This window comes from Symphodus melops, assembly GCF_947650265.1.
Source record: "Symphodus melops genome assembly, chromosome: 11".
In the NCBI taxonomy this organism is placed as follows: domain Eukaryota; kingdom Metazoa; phylum Chordata; class Actinopteri; order Labriformes; family Labridae; genus Symphodus; species Symphodus melops.
Window position 1 is genome coordinate 7805067 of NC_136701.1, and position 12787 is coordinate 7817853.

Sequence of the window (12787 nt, forward strand, 5' to 3'; positions counted from 1 at the left end):
TTCTCCCCCCAAGTCAAAAGCCTCGGCGTCATTCTGGACAGCACCCTCTCATTTGCTCCCCACATTAGAAACATCACCCGGACTGCCCTCTTCCACCTCCGTAACATTTCTAGACTCCGCCCATCACTGTCCCAGTCCAGCACCGAAATCCTAGTTCACTCATTTGTCACTTCCCGCATCGACTATTGCAATGCCCTCCTCACTGGACTCCCCGCCAAACTCATCAACAGACTGCAACTCATCCAGAACTCTGCCGCCCAGATCATTACTCGCACCACATCATCTGATCACATCACCCCCATTCTCATTCAACTTCACTGGCTCCCTGTACAATTTCGCATCAACTACAAAAACCTCCTCCTCACTTACAAAGTTCTTCACCAGCTAGCCCCCACTTACCTCTGCGACCTCCTCCATCACTACAGCCCCCCACGCACCCTCCGCTCAACCTCTGCTGGACTGCTAGTCATCCCCACACCACGTCTCAGTACCATGGGTGCCCGAGCCTTCAGCTGCTCGGCACCCAGACTTTGGAACTCCCTCCCCCCCCACATACGACAGTCAGAGTCCATCTCCACCTTTAAATCCCAACTCAAAACCCACCTGTTTAAACTGGCATACTCACTGTAACTGTTCACTCCACACTACACCTGTCTTTTGTTTGTTTTTATGTTTGGTTTTAACCTAATGTATTGTTTTTATCCACTGTAAGGCGACCTTGGGTGGCTTGAAAGGCGCCATTAAATAAAATGTATTATTATTATTATATTATAGAGACCTGTAAACAGTTAAAGAGCCTTAGAAACAAAGTGCTGACCTTCTAGAAACTAGTTACATGTGCATGTACAGAGGTGTTTGAGCTTATGCCAGAGGTGTGAGTACAGTCGTTAAACAGTCAATGCAGGAATGTAAATTGGCTCAGCAACATAAAGGAGCAGTGATTTGCATTAAGTGTCCTAGACAATAAGCTGAAACCAGGAGTGATTTGGGTGATTATCGTTAAAGTACCCAACTATTGAGGAGCAGATTAGCATTAAGTGTTGAAGACAATAGAGTGAAACTTGACCTAATTAGGGTGATCATGTCAACCCTTACAGATGTAGCTAAACACAACAGTAGGATGAAACCAGACATGATTAGGGTGATTATCTTTAGAGTGACCAGTGCTCAGTAAGGTGACTATCAATATGTATTAAAGTGTCCAACTGGGGGCTGACTCTGAGGTCAGCAGTGCAGATGAGGAATGAGAAAAAAGTGAAAAGAAAAAAAGAGTTCAGGGTTCACCGTGCGCTTCTTCCCTGCCGTGACAGTGAAGTGTTGTACAATCTGATGGCCAGGGGGACAAAAGAGTTCTTGAGCCTGTCCGTGGAGCACGGCTGTGACAGCAGTCTGTCGCTGAACATGCTCCTCTGCCCGGTGAAGGTGCTGTGCAGAGGGTGGTGTGTGTTGTCCATGATGGAGAGCATTTTGTCCAGAGACCTCCTCTCTACCACTGTCACCAGTGAGTCCAGCTCTGTGCCCACCACAGAGCTGGCCCTCCTCACCAGTCTGTCCAGGCGTGCTGCGTCCCTCTTCTTGCAGCTTCCTCCCCAGCACACCACTGCGTAGAAGAGGACGCTGGACACCACAGACTGGTAGAACATCTGCAGCAGCTTTTTGCAGATGTTGAAGGACCCCAGCCTTCTCAGGAAGTACAGACGACTCTGTCCCTTCCTGCAGGTAGTGTCCATGTTAGGCGACCAGTCCAGCTTGTCATCCAGCTGCAGCCCCAGGTACCCGTAGGTCCTGACCACCTCCACGTCGACCCCGCCGATGGAAACAGGTTCTAGATGTGGTTTGTTCCTTCGGAAGTCCACCACCATCTCCTTGGTCTTGGAGGTGTTTAGCTGCAGATGGTTGTCACTGCACCACGTCACAAAGTCCTCGATCAGGCTCCTGTACTCCTCCTCCTGTCCATCCCTGACACAAGCAACTATCGCAGTGTCGTCCGAGTATTTCTGCATGTGGCAGAGCTCAGAGTTATACTGGAAGTCAGAGGTGTACAGGGTGAACAGGACAGGGGAGAGCACGGTCCCCTGTGGTGCTCCGGTGCTACTGACCACAGTCTCAGATGTGCAGTCCTTCAGTCTGACGTACTGTGGTCTCTCTGTGAGGTAGTCCGTGATCCACCTCACCAGGTGCGAGTCCACCCTCATCTCGGTCAGCTTGTCTCTCAGTAGGAGGGGATGGATGGTGTCGAAAGCGCTTGAGAAATCAAAGAACATGATTCTCATCACGCTGCTCCCTTTGTCCAGATGAGAGTAAGCCCTGTGTAGAAGATAGAGGATAGCATCGTCCACGCCCACCTTTGCCTGGTATGCAAACTGCAGGGGATCCTGTGCGTGTTGTACCTGGGGTCTGAGGTGTTGGAGCAGCAGCCGTTCGAAGGTCTTCATAACGTGGGATGTCAGAGCGATTGGTCTGAAGTCGCCTGGCTCACTGGGGTTTTTCTTCTTGGGGACAGGGGTGAGGCACGAGGTCTTCCAGAGCACAGGAACCTTCCCGAGCCGCAGGCTCATGTTGAAGATATGCTGAAGTGGCTCCCCCAGCTCAGCAGAGCAGGCCTTTAGCATCCTGGGACACACCTTGTCTGGGCCGGCTGCCTTCCTGGGGCGGAGTCTCTTCAGCTCCTTGCTCACCTGGTCTCTGGTGATGGTGGGGGGGAGGGGGGATGGATTGTCTCTGGAGGTTGTGTCTGTTCTGGTGGAGGTGTTGGGGGGGAGTGAGAGGGGGGGAGGGGGTGTGTGGAGGGGTGCTGGGGGGACAGGCACTGGCTGCAGCGACGGGGCTGTCGAACCTGTTAAAAAACAAGTTGAGCTGGTTTGCTCTCTCAGGGTCCCCGTCTTCTGCGTTGTTATTTTTCTTCTTGCAGCCTGTGATGGTTTTCATGCCCTCCCAGACCTCCCTCATGTTGTTCTGCTGCAGCTTCTGTTCTACTTTCCTTCTGTACTCCTCCTTTGCTTCTCGGAGTCTGACCTTGAGTTCCCCCTGCACACGCTTCAGCTCTGCCTGGTCTCCCTCCTTGAATGCCCTTTTCTTCCTGTTAAGGATCTCCTTGAAATCGCTGGTGAAATTCCGGTAGTGTGGAGTTCAATGTAACATGGTTAAAGTCCCCTGAGATGGCAATGAAAGCATCCGGGTGCAGCGTTTGTAATCTTGAGGTGGTCGCGTGGATGACGTCACACGCAGTTTCGGCGTGTGCCCGGGGAGGAATGTAAACACAGACCACGATCGCGTGAGAAAATTCCCTCGGCATGTAGTAAGGACGGAGACCCACCGCCAGCAGCTCGATGTCTTTGCTGCACGTTGCCTCCTTCACAGTAACATGTCCATGGTGGCACCATCTGTTGTTAATAAACAGCGCAAGTCCTCCTCCTTTCCGTTTGCCGCTGCGTTTCATGTCTCTGTCCGCTCTCACTGTAGTGAAGCCTGGTAGATCCACGTTAGCGTCCGGGGTGTTTTGTGTCAGCCAGGTTTCTGTGAGGCACATTAAACTGCACTCTCTAAATGTCCGGTTGTTCCTCACAAGAGCAGCCAGCTCGTCTGTCTTGTTGGTTAGACAGTTTACGTTCCCCATAACTATCGCCGGAACCGAGGGCTTGTACCTCCATCGCTTAGCCGCGAGCTTAGCCCTTACCAGAGCCCCGGCTCTACAGCCTCTATACCGCCGCCTCAGCTCCTCTGGTATCGCGTGAACGATGCCGGCTTGTCCCGCTGACCGGAGCGAGAGCAGCGTCTCCCTTGAATAAGAAAGTTTTCCGCTGCTATTTCCACGAAGGCACGAAAAAGTATCCATAGGATACATAAAGTTATACACTGAAGGTGTACTATAAAAACTTTATGGTATAGTACTATAAAAACTATAAAAGTAGAAGTTGGCACAGAGCCACAACAAACGAATAACATATCAGACGGGTACGACAGGGACGGAGCTACTGAAAGTGCGGCCACTCACGTCGGCGCACAGGTGAGAAGTGGATAGCTGGGTATGTAGTTAGATGATAAATTATCTTTTAAAACTCATGTTGAAAAATTGAGTAAAAAGCTTATCAGAAGACAGTTTTAGGACACCTCACTCTATTTTTTATTACAAGGTGGGAGGGACATCCCTTTCCACTAGAAGGGAAAATCATTGTCTCTCCCTTATTTATAAAGCCACCCTCAATAAACTGGCTTTTTATTTATCCTCATTTATTCATTTTAGGGGTATTGAATACCTTACTCCATGTCATGATTGCATCGTTCTCAATACTCCTTTCATGAGTACAGACCTAGATAAAACTGCTTTCTCATATTATGCTCCCTATAATGGAATAAGCTTGAGGCCCCCTTAAACTGGACAATCTTTTAACTCTGCAGCACTTTAAACTTTTATTGAGTGAAAAGTTGTCTGAGGAATGCTCTTGTTTTTTCTGAAGGGTTTTGATTGTTTTTTATACATTGTCTTGTATTTTGCACCATTGCAAAAGAGAGTTCTGCTCTCAATTGGTTTTCCCTCTTGAAATAAATGATTAAGGAACACCTGACTATTCAATATCCATCTCATGATCAAAGGATACATTATCTACATTTGTAAAAAAAAATCGTATGAAATGCTCTGAAACAGTCTATTTATCCATGATAATTAATCTTAAATTTAATGTGTATGATATTTTTTGTCTTTCAGCTTGAGAATTTGATGCTGGACAAGGATGGCCATATCAAAATCACAGATTTTGGTCTTTGTAAAGAGGGTATTACCCCTGATGCTACCATGAAAACCTTCTGTGGAACTCCTGAGTATCTGGCACCTGAGGTAAGGTAGTGGATTAAAATGCACAACAGCAATAACTACACCTATGAATTTATGATTCTGCTGAGTTGGGCACAGACAAAACATTAAAGTGTGAAAGAAATGTTTTAAAAACAACAATGTATTTTGCAGAATTCAGCATTTTTCTCATTCTTGAAGGTTTTTTTTTCAGTACTAGGTAAGGGCTTGTGTTTCAGCAAGGGTAAAGTTTAGTTCCTCTAGTACAAGCAGATTTTCCCCACCCATTAACCCATAAGTGTGTTTAGTGACCCAATTAAGTGCTTTGTTTGATTTCATCCATTCATCCACTGTCTTCCGTCTTCTATAGTGCTTTTCTTCTGACTACTCAGTGTACTTACACTGCAGGTCATACATACCCAATTACACTCATTCATACACTAAACCCCCGTTTCCGCTGAGCGATCCAGTTCGGTTCGCCTCGGTAAGGCATGCATTACAACAACCTCTTGAACACAACAAAATAATCCCCTCAATTCCCCCTCCAACCCCCAAAACCAGATTACCTCTCTGGACTATAAAGAAAATATAACATACATCAATAAAGGTGCAATATATTTATCTGTACAGTAATTTCACACATAGCTCTCTATTTATATCTGCCCCTTATTTTGTAAATACAACATTCTGCACCTTATACTAACACTCTTGACACTTATCCTACTTTGTACTAACAAAGCGAGCTAATGCAACGAAACTGTCAAAGTTCAAATTTGAATGACAATAAAGGAAGTCTAAGTCAAATAACCGCCCCGTACCGTCAATTTTCAGGATCTATTCTTCTTTACTACTCGAATACAGTGTTTCTACTATGTACTTGAAAATAAATTTAAATGTCTAAATCATGTGCCAGCACTGGTCTCTAAACTGGCCATCAGGTGTCAGAGCTCTCACACGAGTCTCCACTAGTAGTGATTGTCTGGTACCAAGATGCAAAACGTCATTCAGTCTGTCAGCTCTTTCTGTAAAGGGGGCCAAACTGTGGAAACCCACCAGCCTAAAATTAGAAAACAACAGTGAGGCTTTTAACAAAGGACTCAATGGCTGAAATCTAAACAACAGTGTTCACATGAATGACTTTTAACTGGTGACTGCTTAATCATGTTACTGTCTGCTCTTTAGTTAGTGAACTAAAAGAAATTGCTCGCTAGTTGTTCTAATCTTTGTTTGTTGTTTTTGTTTTGTCTTAGTTTTATTGGTGATTTTCTTCTCTCTCCTTTCGTTTTAGTTAAATTGTTTTATTCTTTCAAAAGTTGCTTGTGGACAAGTGTTGTGAATGTGCTAAAACACTCAAGTCATTGCATCTGGTCTGTCCAATGTAATTTTTATGTCCATTTTTTGTCCATGTTTTATGTCTAGTTCAATAAACTTTAAATTAAACTAGAAAATTTGCATTTCCCTGCGGAAAATGCGTGTGAATGCTTCCTGCTGAAATGTTGCGGAAACACTGCTGAATGAAGATAAATCAGCAGAAAAAGAGGAAAATTAGCAGAAGATGAAGAAAAAGTGGAACAAGTAGAAGAGGAGGAAATAGCAGAAGAAAAGTGGAAGAAGAGGAAATAGCAGAAGAAAAGTGGAAGAAGAAAAACAGTAGTAAAAGGAGAAAAGGAAGTAGAAGAAAGTGAAAGTATCTGTACAAGAACAAGAAATAGTGATAGAAGAAAATGTAGTAAAAGAAGTGGAAGCAGAAAAAGAAGTAAAAGCAGAAGAACAAGAGATAGAAGAAGAGGAAATAGCTGAAGAAAAGTGGAAGAAGAAAAACAGTAGTAAAAGGAGAAAAGGAAGTAGAAGAAAGTGAAAGTATCTGTACAAGAACAGGACACATCAGACATGTTGCTCACAGGAGCTAGGGATCGAACCCTCAACCTTCCGATTGAGGGGCGACGACTCTACCAACTGAGCCACAGCCAACAATCGTGAAGTAAAGCATTTACAGTATAAAGTTCAATGCATGTGTGTGCGTGTGTGGAGGGGAGGGTGTTTGTGTGTAAGTGCAATCAAGAGCAACTGCATTCAGCTGGCAGCTTCGACTGAGAAAATCTCCCTATTCAGTGCTCATTTTAAGGGGTAAAATGAAGAGTTCGCGGCTGAATGATGATTTTATGAGCAAGAGGAGAGGTAGCTGAACGCGTTGATGTAATTTTTATGTCTGGGATCCAAGAAATGTGGGAACTACAGCGATGTGAAAACTTTGTCAAGAGAGATCAGTTTCCAGATGAATCGGTGGATCTTAACATTATCGCAGATGGAGAGTTTTTTGGACCACCTGCCGCTTTGAAGCTCACTGTGTCCAAACCGTAGCTCCGTTTGTCCTGAAATTTTAATGTGAGCGAGAGGACAAGTTTTCCTACGTTTTGAGGGTAAATTTAGTCATGTGGTCTGAAAATTGTGGTCGCTAGAGCAATTTGTTCAGGAGATTTTGAAATAATCTCACATCTCTGCCGCACTCTAAGCGATGATGTCACGCACTCTAGCTCTGAACATCCCACCACATAGACACCCATTCAAAAAGGGAGAAAACTGTAAAAAACATCACCAAACATTTGGAGGTATAGTTTAAAAAGTATAAAAGATAGCAAAACAATGTAAATGTAGTAAAAGTAGTGGAAAAACGTGTGAACGTTTTAAAGTAAAAATGAAGTCTCTAAGTGGAACAGAGCAAAAGTTATAAGGCTGAGAAGAAGTTGGAAAAGTGGAAAAAAATCCCATTCATTTCAATGGGGAAAAAAAATGTGAAAATATGTGAAAAAAGTGAAATAACTTAAAAAGTAAAAGTAGTAAAAACGTGAAAAGATATAGCCATAAAGAGCAGAAAAAGCTGAACAGTATGATAGTTGAACGGTGAAAGTAGCACAAAAGGTGCAAAAGTAGAAGCGAAGCAAAAAACGTACGGAAGTAGAAGAATATGCGGAATAATAATAAAGAACTGGATAACAATAGTGTGAATGCTTGAAGCATTCACACTAATTAAGCAAGGATAGATTGAGGGAAACATAAGGGAAATCATAGCTTCATTTCCTTATCTATGGAATGGTTGTTGGTTTACAAGTCATGAGAAGACTGGTTCTGTCTCAAAAAGCAATGACTTTTTTAGGATTAGTAAATAATCTAGGACCAAAACTACTAGGATTTTGGAAGACATTCTTGATACCAACGGGAAAGACAGATTTTCATACTACTGTGCAACCCAGCTTCCTCTATTGTTTCCGATATGCTACCATATCAAGTGTCTCTCCTTACTCAAACTTACCTCGTTTTGTAACGTGTAAGTCACTCTTAATGTGTGTAAAAGGATGAATGGGTACATATTGTATTCGAAATTGCTTATCTTTTATTGTACTAACATGCCGTCAAAGTCTCTTGGTTTATTTTAAATTAACACTTAAAAGAATATTTATTTTCTGATAGTGGATCCTTCTCCTTAATTATTTGAGACAAAATATTAACTCTTAGTCTTTATTTTTACTGCTCGATGAATTGACACTGATGGCAGAGGCTGCTATGTAACAAGTTCATCAGTATTATAACTAATCCATGCGTTCACATTCACACTGCTGACAAAACAAACGGAGCAATTTGTGATTCAGTGTCTTGCCCAAGGACACATGGATGTGACCTGCAGGACCTTGGGATCAAAACCCTGACCTTCTGGTTGAGAGACAACTTTACCACTGAGCTACAGCCACTCACAATTCATGATTAAGAAAATGAGTTTTCCAAACTTTTGCATTTCAAACTAACTGGAAGTGATATTTCAAAACTGAGACGAATGTAGGTTTCACACACACGCACGCACGCACTTAGGGGCTGGATATTCAGAAACAGTACTACATTGTTCAGAAATTTTAGTAAGGCAAATGTCTGTGTCTCAGGTCCTAGAAGATAATGACTACGGCCGGTCTGTGGACTGGTGGGGTCTGGGTGTGGTCATGTATGAGATGATGTGCGGCCGTCTGCCTTTCTACAACCAGGATCATGAACGATTGTTTGAGCTCATCCTTATGGAGGAGATTCGCTTCCCCAGGAACCTGTTGCCCGAGGCCAAGTCACTACTTGCTGGCCTCCTCAAGAAGGACCCTAAGCAGAGGTATCTGAGAGGACTTATCTTTTGTGTGTTGCCTTTGGAAATTTATTTCATCTGAACGCTCATGAGATCTTGTTATGACTGACAGGTTAGGCGGAGGTCCCAACGATGCCAAAGAAGTAATGAATCACAAATTTTTCTTCACCATCAACTGGCAGGATGTAGTACAGAAGAAGGTAAGACGTCAACGAGGCTATCACATTTTATCATTCCTGACTTTTCTTAAATACTAGCTGCATCTTTTGTCTTACACAGCTCATAACATTCATACCTCTTGAGAAATCCAGTAGGACTTGTGAACAGTGCTACTGGAAATAAGAGTGACAGAATAATAAAACAGTTTCATTCACCTGTCACCTATTTTTGTTGGTATTATCTGTAACAAGAATGCATGGGACGCAGATGTAAGTCCTGTGATGCGATTTAGCCCTATTTGCTTTTCTGATCGTAAATCTACCAACACACATTAGCCCCGTTTCCACCGAGCAGTCCGGCTTTTTGGGACCCTTCCGTTGGGGTGCCAAGAATATCGAGCCGACCCGAAAAGGTGGAGCTAAACACAGCAGTCTGTTGATTGGTTGAAAGAATCATCACTTGCCGTGTTGACTGTAATACACAGCTGATTGTTTACGTCTGTATTTCTCCTCGAGGCACAAAGCCTTCTCTGAAACAAAGCTGAATTCTTGTAATAGTCACATGCCAATGACAAAGTGGATGAACTGCTGGATGTCTTCCAGCGTTGGGTTTGTGTAGCGTTTTTCTCCTTTGTTGAATTTATTAGTTAATGGTTAGTGGTTAGCTGTTAGCTGGTATCATATGACGCTATTTACATAGCGGCTATTGTCATCCGGCTTACACGTCACTGCGCCTACCAAATAGGGCATGGGTGGCTGTGGAAACGCAAACGGGATCGGGCTTAATTGAACCAAACTGTACCGGACTGCTGTGTGGAAACGGGGCTATTGTTGCCTTTTGTGAACTGATGGTGGCAGTAATTTGTACTCTTGAAAATCTTACTTGGTTGATCTCTAGATATGTTATAAATGCAATGAGAGTTCAGTTCTTGCTCTTAAAAGAGTGTTTGAATGCACACAATGGCAGCACACCCAAGAAGCTCCAATTTGAAGAATTGATTGATGTGTGAAAAGTTGGTTGCTTTCCTTTACATTTTAGTGCTAACATAATAGTACTACTATGTACTAACTATGTATGTAGCACTACTGTGTGCCCAGTGGTCAAAGGTTATAGACAAACAATTCTGGTCGCATGATGAACTTTTTTCTAAACTGAATGTATCAATTATGTTTAATGTGTTATATAGCCAGTTTATCAACATTATTTCCTTCCCATGTCAGCTCACCCCACTCTTCAGACCGCAAGTGACATCGGAGACGGACACCCGTTACTTTGATGAGGAGTTCACAGCCCAGACTATTACTCTTACTCCTCCAGACAAGTGTAAGTATCCTCTGACTGCTCGACTTTTAAATCTGGACAAGCACTGTGAGTATTTGCACCACTGAGTTTTGGTTTCTTGTTCTTACAGATAATAGGTTGGACTGTGAGGACCCAGGCCAGCAAGCCCATTTCCCCCAGTTCTCTTATTCTGCTAGCATAAGAGAGTGAAAGGATCACTGCCCCATTGACCCACACCAACACACTAAAATAAATAAGGAAGAAACACTTTGGTCAAATCCCTTTCATCTATAACAAGCCCTTTACTTCCATCCTTGACAAAGTTTAAGTCCCATATGTATTTAAGTGCCTGGACTTTGGGCAATATTGTTCTAGAAAAGCCTTATTTGTCTACACTACACAAAGCGAGGCCACAATGGCTGAATCAAACTGGAGTACCTTTCATAGCTTTTTTTGGCCAGCACAACTTTTTATATACAGAATCTATAATCTTTTCAGGAGTCCACAGCGCCTTTGGTGGCCTTTAAACAGCTTCCGCTGATTTTTTCAAGGCTGTAAACCACAGATAATCTTAAACACCATCTTTTTATGTCTTATGAGAAACCGTTCACAATAGTTCCAAGTGCTCTTCTCCAATTCTACAAACTGGCTGTTACCAAGGATGACAGGTTTAAGGCAGGAAGAAGCATGATGTTTGTGTTTTGTTTTTATTTTGCTATCTATGTATGTCGATATTCTTGTTCTTTTAGAAAATAGTGGCAAGATATCCAACCTGTATGTCTACATTTAGGCCAGTGTGTCAGTGACAGCATGAGCTTTGGTGTGTGTGCCTTTATATTCCGAGTATAAATCAGCAAAAATGGCAGAATTGGGTTGACACATGATCAGTAGCATTGACAAAGTGAAATACAGTATTTGGTGTCTGAGAGTGAGATCTTTTTTTAAACTCAATTTCATTAAAACAAAATCTCATGTTTCCAATGTAACAAGTTACATTAATGCACAAGTGACTTATAATTAAAAAAAATCTCTAACAAATATTTACTCTCCCTTGAGTAGAAGAAAACACCATAGCCCAATATATAAGCTGGCACCACTATCCATTTTAAGTCGAAGTCATAATTATGTTCACCTCTTATGTGATCATAGTTGATGATAAGGTCAACATTTTTCAGTTCATAATATTTCTAATCAAATTTATTGTACTTGTTTTTAGACTTTTTTGTTAAATGGAAAATATATCTTATCCCCAAAGTAAATAACCACTAAATGATGTTAGAGTTGACACTTGATGTTGCATAGGCACTACTACTATTGGAAAATAACCTGCCTAGAACCAAACTGAAACCATTGCTCTTCAGGAACATATATATTTAGAGTTTTAACTTTATTGAGCCTTTAAGGTTTTTTAATTTCAGACTTTGTGGCATTTTTAAAACATATCTAAGAATGTAGACTTAATAAGTAAAAACTCAACTTCAAATATTTTATCTGCTGGAGACTATACAAGTTAGTTAATTATAGAAAGAAGATCTTGGAATTCCGTTATTGACCAATCAGAATCAAATATTCAATATATATTCAACCCTCTAATAAGATGTAAACTCTTCCTGGCTTTTGTGTGTCTGTCATCTTTTGCTTTTTTGTTGTTCTGTTTGCTGTCTCCGGACATCCAAAATGTGCTGCATTCACTCGTATCTGAGGTGTTTAAAAGATCTTCCACGGAGGAGCATGGATGAACGTGGTCTATCTTGAGATAGTTTTTGAGTGCAATTGTGACATTCAAGGATGCGCTTTCATTATTTTGGATTCTCTTATCTATATTAGTTATCACTGATCAACATTAAATTGGAAACAGGAGGGTGCATCATTAAGATTTGTAATACTCAGTGTTATACTGCACAGGCACTGAACACAGCATTGTATTGGTGCTGCAATGTTGAGTCACTGTTTAAATGAAAAGCTGGTGCAGATAACCTGCACAACTTTTTATTGGTCACAAAGCCTTCTACCACTTATAGTGTTTTAAAATAATTTCCATTTTTTGTGCATGTCATTGTATTAGTCATAAACCTATTTTTCCCTCCACTTCTTGTACCTCCCACGAAATTCATAAATTAAGGAAACTCGTTTAACTGACTTTCACCTTTAATATTATTTTCAAACTATTTGTTTCTATTTGTCTATGAATGTAATTATGAAAGACAATGATCAATAAATGTCTAATTTTGAACTGTCTTGATAAATCCTTGTGTTTTGTTGACTCTCTCATCCTGCAACTACTGTATAGGGTGCCTTCTTTATGCTTAAAAAGCATGAGGCAGATGTTACCAGCAGCCAATCTGGGATCAAAACATAGTCTCTCTGCTCTTTCTATAACAGTTGCCACATCCTGGACATCCTCAAGGTAGTCACAGAGCTTGGTGGTTGTAGGGCAT

At 42.1% G+C, this 12787-nt stretch overlaps 1 protein-coding gene across 1 annotated transcript in view; it reads left to right on the plus strand.

Moving 5' to 3' along the window:
- LOC306832158 (RAC-beta serine/threonine-protein kinase-like) overlaps positions 1-12582 on the plus strand; it is a 42344-nt gene extending 29762 nt beyond the window's left edge. The window contains exons 9-13 of the mRNA XM_079356607.1: positions 4706-4834; positions 8722-8936; positions 9022-9109; positions 10289-10391; positions 10480-12582. Coding sequence (XP_079212733.1) covers positions 4706-4834; positions 8722-8936; positions 9022-9109; positions 10289-10391; positions 10480-10559 — 615 coding nt within the window. The 3' untranslated portion in view covers positions 10560-12582. The remainder of the gene's footprint in view (positions 1-4705; positions 4835-8721; positions 8937-9021; positions 9110-10288; positions 10392-10479) is intronic.
- Positions 12583-12787: the final 205 nt, after the last annotated feature.